A 19,899-nucleotide genomic window follows, 5' to 3' on the forward strand; every position below is an offset into this window, starting at 1 on the left:
AGTGAGCACTAGTGTAGACAGCATAAAATCTCAGAACAGCACATTTAGGAGAAAGTCCCCAGCAAACCAAACAAGAATGTCAATTCAGTTCATGGCCCAAAAAAAAAATTGAAAAAATTAAATTGTGAAATGTTTGACTCAACATGTACAGAATTAGAAAAATCAAGAGCTCTGCAGCCACTGTTGATGTGCTGACACAAAAGAGAAAAGCTAGTGTTCGCATTTGAAATCTTCACTTCAGAACAGGCAAAGTATTTTCAAAAGCTCAATAAGTGACTGATATTTCCTAAATGCTTCTAAAACATGCCATAATGCAAATGTATGTACATCAGCTCAATTTCAGCAACATAAGGAATGGCCCAGAAGCGCAGGTCTGGTACCATGTTCTTCTTAAGCTTCTACTCTCTCCATGAGAATGAATTTATTCTCAAGCCAGACATATTTGAGAATGCAAGAGTACTTTGACAGTGTGAGAGTAATTGAAAAAAAAAAAAAGAATATTTTATCAAAGCTATATACTACTCCACTATTACCTTGTAATTAGCAAAACTTAAACTACTATGGGTGACATCTGGTCTAAATGTGCCAACAACACTTAAAAACATTTTTCCCCCTCTGGAAACTGTAGTACAAAGACTTGGAAAGTCTACAAATATTAACACACATGCATTTATATTAATAGTAGCTTTTGCATTGTCCAGTATTGCAAACAGTGTGACTACAGATCAGGATCTATTTTAGAGACAGTGTGGTTTTCTATGAATGACCTAAATATTATATGAAACAGCCACATGAGAGCTAAGGGCATTGCCTGAAATTGGTGAGCATAGTCAAGTTTCTGAAGATAGGACTATGTTGCAAAAGCAAATTTAAAATCTAAAAGCTAAAATCTACCCTAAACTGAACAGTGAAACATCAGATCAAGATCATATTGGAATAAAACAATTCAATAATTAAAAACGACATGGAATGAGATGAATACTACATCATGAAGGGGAGCACGCCTTTCCAGCACTTGCAAAGAGTCACTCTGTCAAAAAGACTATTACAGGTTAACTGAAATTTATGGTATCAGGAGTATGTGATGTAGCATTCTTTGTTAGAATAGTAGAGTAAGAAAATTAAAGTGACTTTTTTTTTAAGTCATTTTATTACTCTTTGTTGTTGAGAAGCAAACCGTGGTAAAAGAAGTGAAAAGTTAAATTTTACATTAAGCAGTATTTTAGAACATTGTCTTCACAAATGACACTATTGTTTATCCTACTATTGTTTATCCTTAGAGCAGCTTTAAAGAGTGTTTGTACACCAATGTGCAGAGGTATTTCTCTGCCATTAAAACTGAAAGGGTAATAATTGTTGACACCACACACATCAGACAACTAAAATTTATGCAAAACTCTTCCATTCAAGCACACAGTCTTTTATTCAGTCTGACACTTTTCCCTAGGTTCTTCCCTTATAAAGTTTGACCTGTACTTTAAGATGTGAAAAGGTGAAAGCCCTGAATAGGCAAAATTTAATGTGTGCAACTGGTCGTTCATATAATAATGTGCATTTTTAATTTCATAATTATTTGTCTATGCTTATATGACTACGTTACAGCCAACTGAACACTCACTGCCCTACAATATTTACTCTTAGACAATGGAAGCATGCAGAAACCATATCGATGCGTACTCAGATTACCAGCTGCACTGTCTGCTACATGTAGTAGCCTCGAGTCTCAAAGCTATTGTGCACGCATGGTTAAAACCATTTCAGGAATTCAGAAATATCATGTTGATTTGCCCTTTGATAAAACAACTGCACAGCATATCTTTGCAAGTACATTCTCCAATATACCATGCATTTATTTTATACAGTCTTGGGTCAATGAATCTTTACAAGTTCTTACTATCATGTACTAGTTGTCTGAGCATTTCAGACAGTGTTTAGGTTAACATATTTTAAACTGGGAATTAACTATGAACTTAAGCAATACAGCTAATTTCCAAACTGCTTGTGAAGTGAGCAACAGAAAGATCGGTGACAGTGACAGCTTTCATGCAAGGTAACTAGTCACCATATCTCATCAGCAAAGCCAGCAGCATTTCCACAGTACTTTTTGGTTGAGGCATACATTTAGCTTGGCCGGCACTTATTGACAATAGCTATGTGTAGACTTGCCCATAGTGCCAGCTTTAGGTGATAAATCTCAAATGTCAATATGAAAGATTAAGTACATGGCATATGTCTCCCCTTGCTGTGAGCCCAGGGAACTCAGAGTTGGTCATCTCATTATTTAGACAAATGCCTCAGGAGCATTTAATGTTTTACTTTGGGTTAATCACATTAACAGTAATGTAATGCATCTACAATGGCCTGGCTTCTTTCCAAAGCTGTGCTGTTTATGTTCAAGGAAAATAAAGGAACAGACACCTAAAGTGATTCAGAGAATAAACATTTTACTGCTCTAAAAATCATTGACATAATTCACTGGAGAGAACTGTTATTTCTGAGCCAAGAATTAACTAGCTTCATCTGCAGGAAATTGTCAAAATACATCTAAGTACAGTTTCTTTTGCTCGTACAGATCTTTTGTAGAATCAGTTCTCATTTTTCCTTGCTGGCAAAGCTCATTAGTAGTCTAAGTGAGATGCCAACAAAATGGCCTAATTCCTGACTTTTTTTTTTTTTTTGAAAGCTTTATTCTCTCCAAGAGTTCATAAAAGTAGCAATCAGAATATTTGCTATATGCAAAAAAAAAACAGAAAAAAAAACAAAAAACAACAAAAAAGAGATACTTCTTGTAATGTAGTGATGTTTCTTTCTCTTTGTATTAGCTGAAAATGCATTTTTAATAATATTCCAAGGATTTTTTTAATTTGAGAATTGTGTGCAGGGCATTTGATCTACAGACTTGCTCACAGCATGGGGATAGGTATGATAACAATGAGTTTCTTAAAGCACGTGGAGGCTGATCAATACTGTGTAACGCTGTGGTTTGTGCATTGCCTCTTGAAATAGGATGACACAGAAATGCATTTATACGTCCGTATCTCTCCACTTCGTAACATCTTAAGTTAAAGGAAAAATGCACCTGGCATCACGAGAGTAGACCCTTATCTCTCCATGATCACTTGTTCTTAACACAGGTTGGCTGATATCAGTCCCAATAGATAGTATTAAAAATACAAGATCATTTAGCTTAAGGTGAGGTAAATCGAGACACTTTCTTTTTTTTTTTCCCCACAATAGTTACAGGAAAAAGGGTTTGGATGGAAGGCATCAGTCACTCGTGTGCTTTGACCCAGTAATATTTCAAAAGCTCAGCTTTGTTGGGGTTTACTGGGTTGGCACTCCAAAGAACCACCTCATTACCACCTAAAGAGATACCAAATCCCGTCCTTTCTCCTAGGTCAATGCTGCACCAATGCTACCATATGATAACAAGGGATTTTCTTATTCTTGGAGTCTCATCTTTCATCTGAGACATAACACTCAGGTGAGAATTAACTAGCAAAATATGGTTCTATTGAGAAAGTTGTAGTTGCACTGTATATCCCAGCTACTACCATGCATGTTCGTCATATCTAAGCTTCTCTTGCAGTTTTAAAGACTTATCCAAGTTACATTATTTTTCATGTTTTTACTGTTCAGTGTCTCTAATCACGATGTAGTATTCCGGAATGATGTGACCTTCTAACCACATTTTTCTCCAGAGATGCCTATATCTTGATTGAATCTGAACAGATTTCTTCTACTTTGGAACAAACCTTATTTTAATAACTTTGTAGCACAATTTAATATTACCATTTCTACTAGCTTATAAGCAGATTTAAATACTTAAAAAGCAGGCAATGAAGTAGTCACCTTCCTCTATAGTTTGTTTGTTTTTTACATAAATCAGTTGCATGAAACAATCTATTGCTTTCACTGAGAAAACAGCAACTGATTGCAATACTGGGAATCGCCATTCACGTGCTACTGAGCCATGCGTTAGGTGGGTGATGCCAGTACGATGCTAAGTGGAATACTAAAATGACCATCACAATCCCAAATAGCTCAGGAATGCTGATAGATGGCAAAAAATGCCACCTAAGAAAAGGCTCTTTAGGCACAATCAGAGCTGGTCTAGTTTTCCTCCTTTTGAAGTGACACTAAGGACTTTGCCTTGAACAAGGAGGGGTTAGGTGCCTGCTGAGCAGCACCTTGTGCCCCTTCCCCCCAAAACTGCAATTCAAAATCTATACAAAAAACACAGGGGGCATTTTAGAAAAAGGAAGGATGAAGAAAAACTGCTCTTCTTGTGGGGGGAATGGCTGACACACAGGCACACTACATCCAGTCCCATCCATATTAATGATGAGGGAGCAGAACAAAGTTTTGCCCAGCTGACAGAGGGATCTGGACTTTGTCTGGTTCCTAGATAAACAGTCCCAACTGGAAGATATGGTTTCCAGATAAGAATATAAAGGGGGGAAAAGAGTGGTGGTGGTGTTTTCCACACAAACAAAGGGTATGAATCTCAATTCAGACTACTAAATATAACATTTTATGAAATGCTTTTCTTCTCCCTAAGGCTAGAGTAGAAAAATAAAACATGTAAGTGAATCGTTACTTGGCGAAGCAGAGCTGTAAATGGCAAAATGTAAAGTGATAGCTCTACCACATACTGCAGTGCAATGAAAGGCACAGGAACAACATGACTATAAGCATATATAAATAAGAATACCAAAAATAAAGCAAAAAAAAAAAAGCAAAAAACATGTAAAGTGAAGGAGACTTTCACAGAAAAGACCTCGGTACAGAAAACACCCCTTTATTTCCAGAATGTGATACTACAAAGTGGTACAGGGTTCTGCAACATTCAGCAACCATACTGAAAGTACTGATGTGGTATGACTTCTAAGCGGGGACAATAAAGTGACAAGCAGCTGCAACAGAAGTCATGGACTACTACTTATGGCAAAGAGGAAAGAATTGCAGAGAAAGTTTTTAGAGACTTTAAACCATTCATGCTACATATTGCACAAGGCACAAGAGAAGATAGATTACAGAGCAAGTATAAAATTAAGGGCCTAGGACTTTCATATATTTTGTTGTTTAGTAAATTATAATCTATTGTGTTTCCGATTGACACACACCTACTGAGACACAAGTACAGATGTACCTATATATCTAAAGTTCTAATCTGAATACAGCCATACTGTTACAGCTGCTCCTTCAGGGTCAAAGTTTTAATGATGTTCATAGGATTGTAAGTATATCATATCTTCATATGATATGGTCATATGAACGAATATGATTCATATGACCATATGATATGATTAATCATATCATATATATATATATATAGGTGTCTGTAGAGCATTCTTGCTTACTAATGATAAAACATGATTTCTAATGATTAAATTTATCCTTCCCATGGAAAATATCTTTTGCTATTGCATGTTTGAGTTGTTTCCTGTGGCCAGATTTTTTTGTTTGTTCTTATGTTCTCTAACACTGTTCAGTCACTGTCTTTCACAGAATCAAGATAGTTTCAATCAACTTATGCACCAAGTGGATGATCTTTTTTAACATTGCTGCCAAGGGTCTGTGGGTTTCACCGCCTAAAGGCCACAAGTGTAGTATTCAAGATATTTAATTGGACAAGGCCAAGAAAATAACCTAGAGAAACTAGAACTCTAGAACTAACCATTCTAGAGATACCTAGTTTGTCACAGAGTCACTTTGTATGAGAGGCAGAATGCAAGTATGAGCATGGACTCCTAAAGTCTGCACACACGTACACACAAATGTAAAATGGCCTTACCCTACTTTTTTTCAGAAGCAAGCTTCAAAGTGAGAATCAGATGTAGCCCACTGCCTGGAAATGAAAGTCCTCAACTGACTTGCAGCAATTTTGAAGCATGCTTATTCATTTCAAAGGTGATGACCAATCGACATAGATGTTCCTAAATGTTATTTAACTCAAATATAGTTAAAGCATCTATCAAAGAACAGGAATGATCCCATCAAAATTTAAAACCAAAGTACAGGAATGATGTACCAAATCAATGTACCAAAGTACAGGAATGATCCCCATCAAGATTTAAAACCAGCTTCAGTCATACAGAGTTTATGGCATCTTCTAAAACAGCAAATTTACCAGTTACAAAGATCTGCTTAGCTGTAGGTAGTGTACCATTATGGCTAAGTAAGTGTGCAGAGTGGATTTAGCAGTTACTAGCTGCTGTTTTTCTCTGTTTTGACATTGAATTCAATGTAATTCATGAAATTGCTGCAGATAAATTGTGGAGATAAATACATAACTTGTATTTCCTGTGTCAGCTAAGATTTGGTAATCTGTGGTGTAATGAGCAGCCCATATGTCACAGTGTAATGAACAATCTAACATCTCTTATTCTAGACAGAATCTACTGCAACGATCTTCCCCTTAATCTGAAAACAAGCTCCAGCTCTTATGGTGTAACCACGCAGAACTAAGTTCAAATTATTTTAGTTGCTGCCAATCCTCACGCTTATTTTATACCAATTGTATTACATGCACTGATAATACTACAAATGATGATTTCCAGAAATTCCACAGTAGTTAAAATGATGCTCAATTTAGTCTGCTGTGGTTTGTATTTTTGAGTAGGAGGCTCGATTCCTCACTGCAACTATGTCCACATAGAACAATGACGTTCATAACCTACTTTGTGTGCCAGAAGCATTATAGGGACATAAATCACTGCTTCTCATGAGCTGGAATGCCATGCTGTCGTGATTATAAGACATCTAATAGCGCATTCTGCCACACAGATGTACCTTACATTACTTCGTAGTGACCAAACTATTTTAGTCCCTCCACTGACATCAAGATATAGCAGGATTAACAGAACAGTGAATGAGATACTAGATATCTGAAGATCCAGTTCATCTTTCTGGTTACTATCTGCATAAAAGCATGATGTAAATGTAAACCATCATCTATTTTTAAATTTTAGTGTTTTACTTCACAAAGCTGCACAGCTGTAGGGAAGTGATTTGTAAAATTTTATGCAGTGGTATTATCCACAATTTCTCAATCCTTTCAATACGTAACATCACATCTAAAGAGTATAACTTGTGGATCTCTGTTACAGAGCTTTGCAGTTCCTTAATTCGACATTCTCTTCTAGTTGCATTTATGCATTACCTTCATGTGCTGCAGCCTTTCTTTACTTGGAAGGCATCTATACAGTTACGTCTGTACATTAATTTAGTTTAATTGCCAACTCTGCAACCAAATAGTTGTCTGTCCCCCAAAAATGGTCCATGGGCCTTGTCTGTAGGAGCAATGTTTTGCACTACCTTTTCCCAACAAATTATCATACCAACTTTATGAAATTAGAAGTTAAAAAATCAAACTATAGCACACATCTCATTCACATGATTCTACAGATTTAAAATGATACTCTTTGCTCTGTGATATATATATAAGATAGACGGCATTAGCCACATGACAAACAGCTGTCACAGCCATTTAGAATCATTTAGCTGATAATCTATTTTAATCCTTCTCAGCATGAAATTAAACTGATTTGTTGTTTCTGCTGTGAGACACAAGTGATTTTTCTTGCCTTAAACTTAAGCTAAAGTGTTCTCAATTATTAACAAAATCAGCTTGAGCTGAACTTTGAAGACCTATTCTCATGCCATAATTCTCCAAGGAGTTTATGTCAATCAAAACATTGTACTATAAAAAGCAGGTATTTCTGAGGGCATCAGTCCACAACAGCAGCAATATAAAGCAACTAATAGCAATCCATAAGGAAAAGCACATTTTAGGTGTCAGTTTGTTAGGAATACGCATCACACTTACTGCCATGTGGACAAGAATCATGGCCTGAGCAATCATTATTTATTCTGAAGGTTTTTTAATTTCAATTGTAATGATTTATTAGAGATGGTGAAACAATCTTTTTTTGGATTTTGCTCATGTTTCTAGACTTCACAGTTAATAATTCTGTACTGAATTCAATATGCTCATGATGGATAGCCACAAGCTTCAGATTTATTCATGCAAAAATATTCAAGACTTCTCTTGCAAATGCTGTTTAATGACCATCTTTGAAAATTGGGTTATAAATCACTTATTCAAAAAACCCTTCCTGGTATATGCAGGTTTTGTGATAGAAACTGAGGCTTACAGACCATTTTAGCTGCATTGACAGCCTGTGGAAGGTTGAGGCAATTGCATCAAGAAGGTTACTTCTTTCAGTAAAAGTTTTGACAGTTTGGGAAAGAAGCCAATATTGTTATTAATTATTTTACAGCAGCACTCCTAAGACACTAAACAAAATCATAGCTCTCCTAAGCTAGACCTTGTACAAATGCATAATATATTTGTAGGATATGCACTTACAATCTAAATACACAAGACAGATGAGCACCAGTGCAGAAGAAGCATTATCCCCATTTTATAGCAAGAGGTCAGAAGCAGTTGCCAGACTTTTCACTTCTTGAATTGCTTTCTTTTCCCTTCTAATCTAAAAAAAGAAGTAAAGGAGCTATTGCTAATTCTGACCCGTATCTGACAGATCTATAAAATAGATCTCTATCATAAACCACATTAAATAATATACATAAAATTAAAAAAAAAAAAAGTTTCTCATGGCTTCATCAGTGCTTGAAGCTGAATGATGTTTGGTACAACATGACAACCTCAGCAGGACAGGGTATATTGCCACCCTCCATATCATTTCCAGGCCAGTATTTATGGTGCTTCCAGGAGCTGCAGTGTGGAATCACCTCAGTTCAGGTTATTGATGAGAGCAGGCTTCCCAGTTCCTTGTAGGATGCTCTAATACATTAGTCATTAAATAAAAAGGGCATGGAATCAACTCCTTGCTGTCATGTTTTCAACTAAAAACAGTCTTGGCTGCTTCATCTGGAGCACTGCTCACCTCTGTGAGTACACTGTAGGTGCAAACCAGACTAGCTGGGACTGCACACATGATTCAACTTGCATGAACTAGGCACTGGGCTGTAAATACAGAAAGCTTAGACAGGCCAAAAAATAGAATTTCAATACTCAGAATTCAAATGTCAGAGAAATGTCTCTATTTAGAGATTTTCTGGCACCTAAAATGAGGGAGGGCTGAGAATCATACCTGTAGGTATAGACACCAAAAACTTCCCAAGTTCTGCTCTACGGTGCCTAGATCTTTATGAGAACACAAGTGTTTCTGCCCCCCCCCCTTTTTTTTTTTTTTTTTTTTTTGCTTTACTGCAGAAAGCAGAGATATAATCCTACAGTGTTGACTTGGTGGTGATTTAAATGGGAGAATGAAAATTTTGTAGTGTCAGAATAGTAATTTACTACTCAGTATTCCTATAGACTGGTTTTGTATTTCTTACTCCTGGTTCCCCTGACAATTTGGGATTTATCTTTCCATCCATTTTCATTTCAAACCACATAATAAAAGATGTTATTGACTGCTTTGTATTCAGTGACAAAATCCTCTTCTTATAATCAAAAGCATTCTGACTGTTGCTAAAAAAATGATGCACTTCATAGCACATGGGGATTTAAATACCAACAAGTGCAAAGAGTCCTTCTGCAGGCCAGCGCAATTCCTAGCAACGCTCTGGCCTAATTGCTAGAAACTGGCTGCAGTCACAAGCTTCAGCTCCAGGTTTTGAATACAGCAACTCTGAACAATGTCTAAATCCAGGTTTTGATCTGGCCATTATAGGAAGACAGAACGAACAACATAGACCAGCTTTCAGGATTTTTAATTCCTTCATATCTAAGACATTACTAAAGCCTACCAAAATATTTACAGGAGGTAAACTGCACTGCAATAAAGATCTGTTTAAAAAGTCATCACTGCATTTTGTTCTATGGAAAAAACAACAACATTGGTTTAACTAAAACCTAGATTCTCCTTGGGATGTGTACATTTCAGCAAAAATATCCTTAAAATATTTTAATAAAATTTAAAAGGAAAGCCTATAAAAAAATGAAAAAGCTTACCAATAGATTCTTCAAAATCCCCCCACCCAAAAAAAAAAAAAAAAAAGTGGTTTGATTTATTTGGTTTTCTTTTAACCTAATTCTCCCTTCGTACAATCTGATTCATATAGTTCATATAGTAGGAAAAAAAATAGTTTTTCTATGATTAGCAACAGCTAGAATAAGCACAATCTAAATTCACAAATCCTCATGCTATTTGTCAATATCACAGCTCCAAACCAGAAAGGGTTCAACAAACACAGGAAGAAGCAGATACCACCAGAAGGAAGTTTTTGCTACGGAAAGAAAACTTGCTTTTTCCTACAGCTGCCTTCAACCAGTCCTGCTGGCCTCCTACTTTATCTAAAGCTACCCATCATAAGCTGATGCTGAGAAATCTATTCAGTAAAATGCCATATTTCACGTTCTCACAACATAGGAATAAATCACTTCATGCTATTGCAAAACCAAGCTATGTATGGGTTTGCAGCCAAAGTAATCTCAGCTGGTTCTGGGCTGGAGAAGGAGTCCAAGCCAGAACAGAGAGGGTGTGAAGAGATTTCTCCAGTGGGACAGAAGGGAGGGGAAGCAGAGCTTGCAGAGGCTGTTTTAAGTAAACTAGAATAATTTTAATTTGCGTTGCTCTCAAAGTGCACCAAATTGTCTATGCCACCATCCTGCATCAAACCACATCTCTTATCACAACCAGCAGCTGACATAAGCTCCGTATTTGAATAGATAGGCCTGTTTCACAGATGTTTGCACCTGTGACGTGCAAAATATTCCAGTCATATTTAATACCTTTGAAGACTACGTAGTATTAAATACTAAAAGAAATAATCTGCCTAGCATCTTTTCTATTAAGTGCTGTAAACAAAGGATTTTGCTTTGCTTCTTTGTCTTCTAAAGATACAGATCATGGTGAACAATGAATGTTACACCAAGAATTGTCTTCAGCAATGTTTTCACTAAAAAAAAAAAAAAAAGAAAAAAAAAGGTAAAGATCACAGTGATACCAATATTTCAATAAGTCAGTTTTTTTTCTTAGCTGCCGTTTTATACCAAAGAAAAAGCCATCTACTCTATAATCAATCCAAATAGATTTGTTAAGAGGTTATCCAAAATGCTTAAAACAGAGAATAAAAAGGTACAAAACAGAAAGGTAGAAATAATAGCAACAGTTTTTAGAAGAGTCAAGAAGAAATGAACAAGGAATAGAGCACAATCAGGAAATGAGACAGAAGGATGGAACAGGGAGAATTCAAGCAATAAGACAAGATGACAGGAGAAAAGGAACATAATTGACAGCAAGGAAGGAAAAATGATACTAAGTTCAGAAAATATTTTTCTCTTCATCCATTAAATCTTCTCACAGAAATTGAAAATTGAGAATGTTAAATAGGAAACGATGCTCGTAACAACATTAAGAGTTGAATATTTCTTAGAGATCTTCATAGTAATTGAGACAAATTTCAAGTTTACAGATTCTAGTGATAAGAGCATTAGATGCTGCAGGTCTTCTGAGGAGGTCAAGGATGTAAATTTGAAGCACATAACTGCTTAATTTCAGTTGTCTTGACTGTCTCATGCAATTTGCTATGCTTTGTTTTTTCAATATTTGCAATTTAAAAATAGCACTCTAGTTCATATCAGCTATATCAGAGTTAATTATAGCAGACTATGGTTTTCAATACTAGGTGCCTGATGTTAGGCTTCCAAGCCTATGTCTAGATATGAAATAATTAGCCTCAATTTCAGAACTGACTGAACTGAGTCTGCTTAGTGTATACTTAATAAAATTGCTAGCATTCAAATTATTATTTTTTTTTTTTTTAATTCTAATACATTAAGAGACTCTCTCATAGAATGCAAAGTAAGATCTGGTCCTTTTCCCAAGGGACTTCAGTAGATAAGACAGTGTTATCTGAGAATGAGATACTCTTCCATTAGAAGAAGGACGATGGCATTCATGCCTGTTTTAGATAACAGCAGAGAACAGACCAAAAAGAAAGCATCAGCTGTAGCTCTGTGGCATTCCTTTCCTTTTTCATATGTGAAAAATCTAAGACAGAAGTGTGATTTCATTACATACTTATTGCTGTTTTTTCTGGCTTTATATTGGAATACTCCTGCTAAGATTTCATTTGAATATCTTCATCTGTGCTATATTATAATAATCTATTGTGTACAGAACAAACAAGGCAGAAGCACTAGTTATCTGTATAGGCAGAAGAACTCAACATTGTACATGCAGAGAAGCTTAAGCATACCAGAGGAAAAAACAAATTCTACAAAACTCTTTAAGCCTAGATTTTTTCTGTGCCAGTGGATTCCTGTTGTTCCCGATTAGTTAGCAGTTATATCACTGTTGCTGAAATAGTATAGCAGCCAGAAACCGGTTCCTGTTGGTCCCACTGTCTAGCCTTTTTCGCATTCGTGCTTACAGTTCTTTTAGTCTCGGGTGAAATGCTTGCTGTTGTCTTAGCTCATTCTGTAATAAACGCATCACAACTCCAACACACACAATCAGTCAGAACTGGCAGTTTCTCAACTCCAGCAAGTTCAGAACTGCACGAAGGCTAAATTACTTCTGTCCCAGGAGACTGATTCTTTGAGGTCAAGTCAAGCTCATTAAGAAGAGAGTGTGGGGAAGTTTGTGCTGTAGCCTTTCAGCTGTACCTATCATTCGTAAATGCTCTGTTTTGGTTTTTTTTCCCAGAACTGTGCAGTCCCTTAACTATTGTACTGCTGGTGTTTTTCTGCATTGGCCAAGTAATGTCGGTGAACACATCCAGTGAACAAGCACAGTCTAATAAGTGGATGTACAATTGGGTTTAGGAGACTCGATTTTTCTTTCTGGTTCTGACCTGCTTTTTGAGTCTGGGACAGTTGCACCTCCGGCTGTAGCAGCCTTCCTATCCTGCTGCCACCAAGCCATACACTCTGCACTGCAGGGTCTGCTTTGCACAATGCTGAGCACAGAGAAGGCCCTAAATACCATGCTTCTCTACAAATCCAGTGTCAGGTGGTTAAACCTTCATGTATGTTTCTTTTCCCATGTAAATGTTTCTGTTTTAATGAAATGGAAAAAACTTAATTTGCTTTTACTCTAAACTAACAAATAGATTAGTGCCATCAGAAACTTGTTCTAGCAATTTAAAGAACGGGACAAAAAGGAAAAGAAACAGCTGTTCATTGTCTCCTTGTTGAGTCAGTATCAGGATCATTATTTTTAATAAAAAGATAGAAATACTTGTGCCTGGAGGACACAGCTTTGTTGAAACTCAAAAGCTGTGACAGAAACAAACCTCCTTTCAACTCTTCCATCTAGTATTTACATATAAAAAATTGCTACTTTGCATGTAGTTCCTGTCATTGTCTCTGACTGAAAAGTTTACGCATAATATTTAGAGGAAAGAATGTTGAGTATGTAATTGTTAATATTAAATATGATTTTAAAATATATTGTTTTAATATGTTTGTGTAAAATATATTACTGGAAGCAAAAACATACTCAAGAAGTTGGATTGTCAGAAAAACAGCACAGTGACCTTAAATGAGTATCTGGGGAATTAATACATTTTCTTCATATCAGTAATTCCGCGTTAGCTGAGTGGAACTGGTAATATGTGGGAGCTTGTGAGACATGCTGTTTGCTAGCTGTGGACTTCAGATTCCAGTGACCGCTCTCTGCTTTTTCCTTTCTTGGTGTGAACATCAGCACAAGCCTTCCTCTGTTGTTCAGCTCATAACATCTCTCAGTTGCATTTGTCTTCAGTTCTGAGCATCAGCTGGACTCAAAGTATGCCAATTCTTCCATCATGTCACTTTAATAATGCAAATTTTTTTTCCCTGTCCATATAAGTAAAGTGCTTTCCAGGTTCTCAACATCTTGCATATCACCCACTGCAACCTCCTTGGCCCTCTGGTTTGCTCCCTTGTACTCTGTGTGCCAAACAAAGCCCTGCCAAATGCTACAAGCCATCTGTGATGCAGCATAGTCAAGAAACTCCTCAGTCCTGCCATCTCCTCCATATCCCTCTTAAACGCCAGTTCCTCCTTGGTTGACTTGGTTGTCTTTTACCAGATATGAATCAAAGCTAAAGTGAAGACCAAATCTCAGCTGTTACAAGTAGCAGCAGTTTAACAGTCTTGGTGTTTGTAATAACTTGAACTTCTTGATTTGAAAAGTGATCTTAATGTTTTGTCAGCTCCTCTGCATTGTTCACCTAGTAGGAAATGAGTGGCACAAGAGAAAAATTTCTATCCTTAAAGCTCTCTTATACATCAGACCATTACCATGTTGTTTTTTGTTGTTTTTGTTTTTTTAAAAAAAAAAAACAGAGTTGGTGTAGATCCAGATGAAGACCTCAAAGGACAAGCTGCAAGCCAGGTAAGTTGGGATTTCAGATGTATGTGCTGAATTAAAAGTTATTCAGAAGTTGGTAGAATGTGTTTGTCAAATATAGCGTTATAGCTGGAAATTGTTAAAACAGGGAAATTAAAAATAAAAAGGAGCTGTAAAGTATCTTTATAGTACAAGGTACAAAGAAAGGAGATATTTTTTAGTGTGTTTGTATCATTAAAATTTTTTAACTGAAAATGTTATAGAGCTTTGAAGAAAATTATAAATAAATGCAAAGATATCATGAGAAGTCTAATAAGCAAAATAATAGAAGTATGGCCTTCATAAATTCAACTATTTATCACCATCCAAATGTCACACTTATGGAAATGAGACATTTCATAACAACATTTAATTTCCTGGATTAAAAAAGGAAAGCATATAATGCTTAATCCTAATAGGTCACGTTTCTGGAAATATTTTAACATTGAAACCTGAGTGTATTGAGAACTTGAAAACTTTAAACTAAAAGAGGCTATCTAGCAAGCTGCAGCTGTTCATCTGTCAACCTCCCTTTTTTTTTTTGTCATATATGTATGGAATTGTTTCAAGTGCGGCATTGTCTGCAACAGCAGTATAAATCTGTATGAGAGTCTGTACGCAAACAGGACATCCTCCAGCTTGGTAAATGGAACACCAGTAGGACTAGGGAAAATCAGCATGACAGTTGACAAATTGCCAAAGTGAAAAACAAAAAGAGTGCCAAAAAAGAATACTGTCTTCCTCTTTCTAGGTAATACCATCCCATGCATTCCTTCAGACCACCCAACTACAAGTGAAATTGGAATTACCGAAAAATGAGAGAAATGTAGAAAATGAGTTAGAGCAAGACATGAATAAGATGCATTTAGAGTCTCAACACTCATTGAAACTGGAATTCAGGTGCCTAAATGTCTTAAAGTATCTCTGAAAAGACAGAAAAAGATGATTCATATCTGATCATATCCTTAGTTTTTACATCTCAGTCACTATTAAAAGGGCTATCACTCCATTTCACCAAGACAAGATATTGATTTATTTTGAAGCTGAAGGGACTAAGCACTAATATCACTCTCGTAAGCATCTTGGTAGTAATCCCTACAATGCCTCTGCCCAAATTCTGACCAAAGACAGGACACAGAACCTTATTCTTAATGTTAATCTGTTCTTGCTAGGATTTCAAAACTATTTAATTTTGGAAATATTCTCCTTTGCAGCAGTCACAAATTAGCAACATAACAGAATGCTGAATTGAACAGTATACATATTGACTGAATTAATATGTTTTGTGAAAACAAGATTTCTTCAGAATCCAACAGGCTTCTGGTTTCCTCCTCCTTGTATTAAAAATGAAAACAATCATGTTTATGAATAACAGTAACACATCCAGTGTCCCAGCTGTGCCCTGTGAATCAACACCTACCTCTGTTGACAAAACTCTGCAACAGAATACAGAATGTGTAAATAAATATAACACCTTTCATGCCCTGTCATGTCCATGTCAGCACTCCTTACAGAATAAATTTTACCTTTGAAAATAACTTTGCTGCTATGATTTCTTCTACCCTGTGGTCTTCCATTGTGATTTCACTGAGGTTTTTGTATTTGACATCTCAATCTTTTACTAATTCAGATCTCTACAGCGTCGCCTGTAACCCTCTTTAACTAAGTACATATCAGAGTTGTTCAAATTATTCCAGGTTATTTCTTTTAATTTTCTCTTTTATCTCATCTCTTTCATTACTCTTCCCCTCCCCTTGTCTTTTTTTCTTTCCCTTTATTCCTAACATGATAGTTTTATTTTACCTGCTTTTAATTTTCTTACTACATTAAGCGTGTCTTCACAATAAAATAAGTCATTTTTCTTATGTATACCCCATATAAACAAGCGTCATCCACCTAAAATGTTATTTATTAAATGTTATTATAGGGAATGAAAAGCAACAGCCCTAGAAAGGGAAGTTCAAGATATGAGCTGACGCAAACTTTATACATGATGAAAACTGACTCTAATGTCCAAACGAGACAAGTAAGACCTCAATTATATTTTGAGTTCTTATCAAAACGAAATCCCATTTGGCAGAACGTAGGTAACCTCGCAAGACTAAAAGAGTTTGCCCTGAATTAAAGCTTGTTATATCTATACATGTACTAATACACAGGCAATGATGTTGGCACCTTAGAGTTTAATTTTTTATGTATGCCTGTAACTTATTTAAGTTACAAGTTCCTTGTACACAGTTGTAGGACTTCTGATGATGCTCACTTTTTTATCCTGGGCTGGCTCAACCAGTATTTTGGGCAGTCAGCCAACAGCAAATTCCAATTCTAGTTGTAAGACCTGGACTAGTTGTAAGACTTGGAAATCCAGGGCTCGTTCCCTAGCAAAGGTATACAATATTCTAATTTATAATTACCATCTATATTTCACAATGCTATGATTTCATACATCAAAACCATCTTTCAGTTTCTTTGCATCAGTTCTGCCTTGCTTTTCCTTAAAACGTGTTTATCATCAAATCATTATCATTACAAAAGCATTAACAGAAGAAAAATCAGCCTTACACTCATATCTATTTATTTACTGATGGACTGCTACAGATAGCATATATTATCATATAAAAAATTAGATATAGAAATAACCAAAAGCAGTCACTTTGCTGCATATTGTATACATTCAGAGTATAAACACCAAAAGCTAACTCTAATTAGCAGAATGCAGGATAAATAATGACTAAGCAGAGTTACAAAATGTATCTATTAACCACAAAGAAAAAAAAGGCAAAAGCTTTCATGGCAATGAGCTTTTTAATTAATTTCCCCATTTAAAATAAAAAAAAAAGTAACATTTTTTATTCAGATGGTGTTTGTAACTCAGAAATTCTGCTATGTTAATCTCCAGCAAGACAGTGTGATACATTTTCTACAAAAATTTTGGAAGACTGGGGTAGATGTAGTATTGATCTCAGGAGAAAACTGGACACCTGATAAAACACCTATCAAAATAATCTCTGTCAAGATTATGTTCATAGTTTAACTATGACTATATCTTTATTAGTATAATAAAGGACAGTATTAGTACCTTTCCCCATCAGCTTCATCCACCAGCTGGTTGGTGAATTTATTGCAAGGGACTAATTAGAAGAATCGCCAGTTCCTGAGTAGGGGATGAGAAACATTGGCATTTCACTTCACAGAGAAGTTTGTGTCCAGAAGAGGAGATGAGCTGTCTCCCCAGCCGTTACCTCCCTGAACTGCAGGGAAAGTAAAAAGCTACTTTTTAAGACCGTAGGACCCTAAGACCAGCAACAGCCCAAAAGCATTCACACTGACATCTCCTGCCTTCCCTTAACTGTTCTGCTTCTGCAGGAGCTGCACGACAGAGAACTACGCACGTTCCTATTAACGCAAAAGCTGACAAGACAGCACAGGTTTCATATACAGGAGGAAGGTGCAACACCTTCAGAGCTCAAAGCAGACAGAGGTTGCAGCCCAGCAGATCAGGTGTGGAGCAAAGCAGCAGTAAACATTAACTCAAGAAATAAAAATAGGCCCAAGGCAGGACTTGCATACTCTGGGAGAGTTATATTCTGGGGCAGACTTTTTTGTCCACTGCTTTCACATGGAAACATGAATGCAAGAAGAAGCTAGAGATACAGTGAGTTTGGAAAGAGGAATTAATTGGCAATTATGGCTCCTGGAGATGTTAGTATGAAAACCAAGTACACAAGGGCCATTTGCAGAGCTCGCTGTGCTTTTAAGTATCCTTCCTCTGCATTGTGCTCATTGGCTGTTTGCTGCAGCCCACTCCATCACGATGTCTGTTTTCATGATTGTCCTCTTCTCATCTGTATCTCTGTCCACTTTAGTCCTTCACTGTCCTCTTTCTTTCAGTATTTTTTTTTCTCTATGGTTTATCCCAGAACTGACCTAACATAGATCTTACCTGCCATCACACTTCCCATTTAAGCCTTTTGACCCTTTTTCCCATCTGTGTCTATCTTGTCAAAATGCACTGTTAAGATATCGAGGGCCTAGAAGAGTGCTCTGCTGCTCTCTTAGGGATTAGCACCATCTTCTACCCCCCTCCAACCCTCCCAGCTACTAGATTCTGTCCTAAAATACTCAATTCAGTAATAAAGAATCTGAACCCGAGAATAATATTTGGCCTATTCAGTGCATTTGTAAATTCACTGCGACCAGCTCTGCTGTTAGCAAAATCAGCAACAGCTACAACATAGTTTCTGTCTCCATATAACCTTATCCATTAATATTATTATCATTGGCCCATTTACATGCATGTTTATGTATTACAGGAAAATAAAATTTTAATGTACTATTAGATTAAAAGAAAAATTATTAAATAGGTTTAAAATTGCACAAAGAAAAACATTTCCATTAAAAAGAAATCTAGCTTGCAGCAAAACAGACACAAGACAATAATGAAGTATCCTTTAGAGAGCTGGCAGTCCCATTCCTAATTCCATCCTGCCACTGGTTCTTCCGCTGTGATGCCCAGAGCATGACCAAACTATCTGTCTGCACAGAAGACCGTTACAAATGCATCATTCCAAAATATGACGTTGAGTAAAATGACAGCCCATCTACCTGTGCCCCAGAGTTAGGTTGCAGCATCGAAAGCAGTGTTTTGAGTCAGTGCATTTTGGTACTTAAAATTACCCTTACTATTCTCCTGTGTTCCTATAACCTTGGAAAGAAGCACAGAAAGTAGTGTCATAATTATTAGAATATCAGGTTCCCTTTGGGAATGACATTTTGTTAGCCATACGCAAATAGCATCTGAGCTTATAGGAGTAAACTGAAGTAATCCCACAACAGCAATTAAATCGAAATATCATTCTATTGATCTTAGAATACAGTGCTTCTCATCTGCTTAATAAAATTGGAATCATTAATAAAACTAAATGCTGCACTCTTCTAGTGAGTATATAGCTATGAGAAATGTGCTATATGAGCCCATTTACTCATGAACCCATTCACAGAGATGACATTCCTGCACGAAAGAGGCTTTTTAAATTAAAAGGAAAAAAAAAAAAAAGCAGTTAATTGTAATTCAGTTTGACATGTATTTTTAATATTAGAACTTCATATTTTATTTATGACATAAAAATGCTTTTCACTTTTTTATTTATTCATTTTGCAGAGTGCATCTAACTCGGATAAAAATACAACCAAAGCTGAGAGCGCATGGCTGTTCAGAGTATGGTATGCCTTTGATCACAGGTATCCTTTTCTGTTATAAGCCACAGATGATAGTTTCATTACAACTGGCACCTTTGAAATACTCAAAAAAAAAAAAAAAAAAGGTTGTATGTTCAGAAACACGTTAAACATTTCTAAACACATTAAAAGAAATTACACTTTTGTAAGGAGAAGAATTCTTCAAAGTTCAAATACACAGAAGTTGTTGAGAAGCAGGGCAGTGCAGTGGTTAGGCTATAGCAGTGAGAACCAGCTGCGATCAGAACCTCTGCCCTACAGCAGTATATAGTCAATAGGTTTAAACAAATTAACCTTTTAAATCGCA

The 19,899-nt window shown here is 36.3% G+C and overlaps 1 protein-coding gene across 3 annotated transcripts in view; it reads left to right on the plus strand.

Annotated features, from left to right (window-relative positions):
- LOC106036201 (sodium/hydrogen exchanger 9) overlaps positions 1 to 19,899 on the plus strand; it is a 138,379-nt gene that overhangs the window by 59,286 nt on the left and 59,194 nt on the right. For 2 of the 3 annotated variants that reach the window (XM_067002349.1, XM_048063202.2), the window contains 2 exons: positions 14,312 to 14,360; positions 19,516 to 19,595. In XM_067002349.1, coding sequence (XP_066858450.1) covers positions 14,312 to 14,360; positions 19,516 to 19,595 — 129 coding nt within the window. Of the gene's footprint in view, positions 1 to 14,311; positions 14,361 to 15,105; positions 15,255 to 19,515; positions 19,596 to 19,899 lie in introns of all 3 variants that reach the window. The other variant, XR_001207154.3, reaches the window with a different exon arrangement.

The sequence above is a fragment of the Anser cygnoides genome, chromosome 9, assembly GCF_040182565.1.
Source record: "Anser cygnoides isolate HZ-2024a breed goose chromosome 9, Taihu_goose_T2T_genome, whole genome shotgun sequence".
NCBI lineage: Eukaryota > Metazoa > Chordata > Aves > Anseriformes > Anatidae > Anser > Anser cygnoides.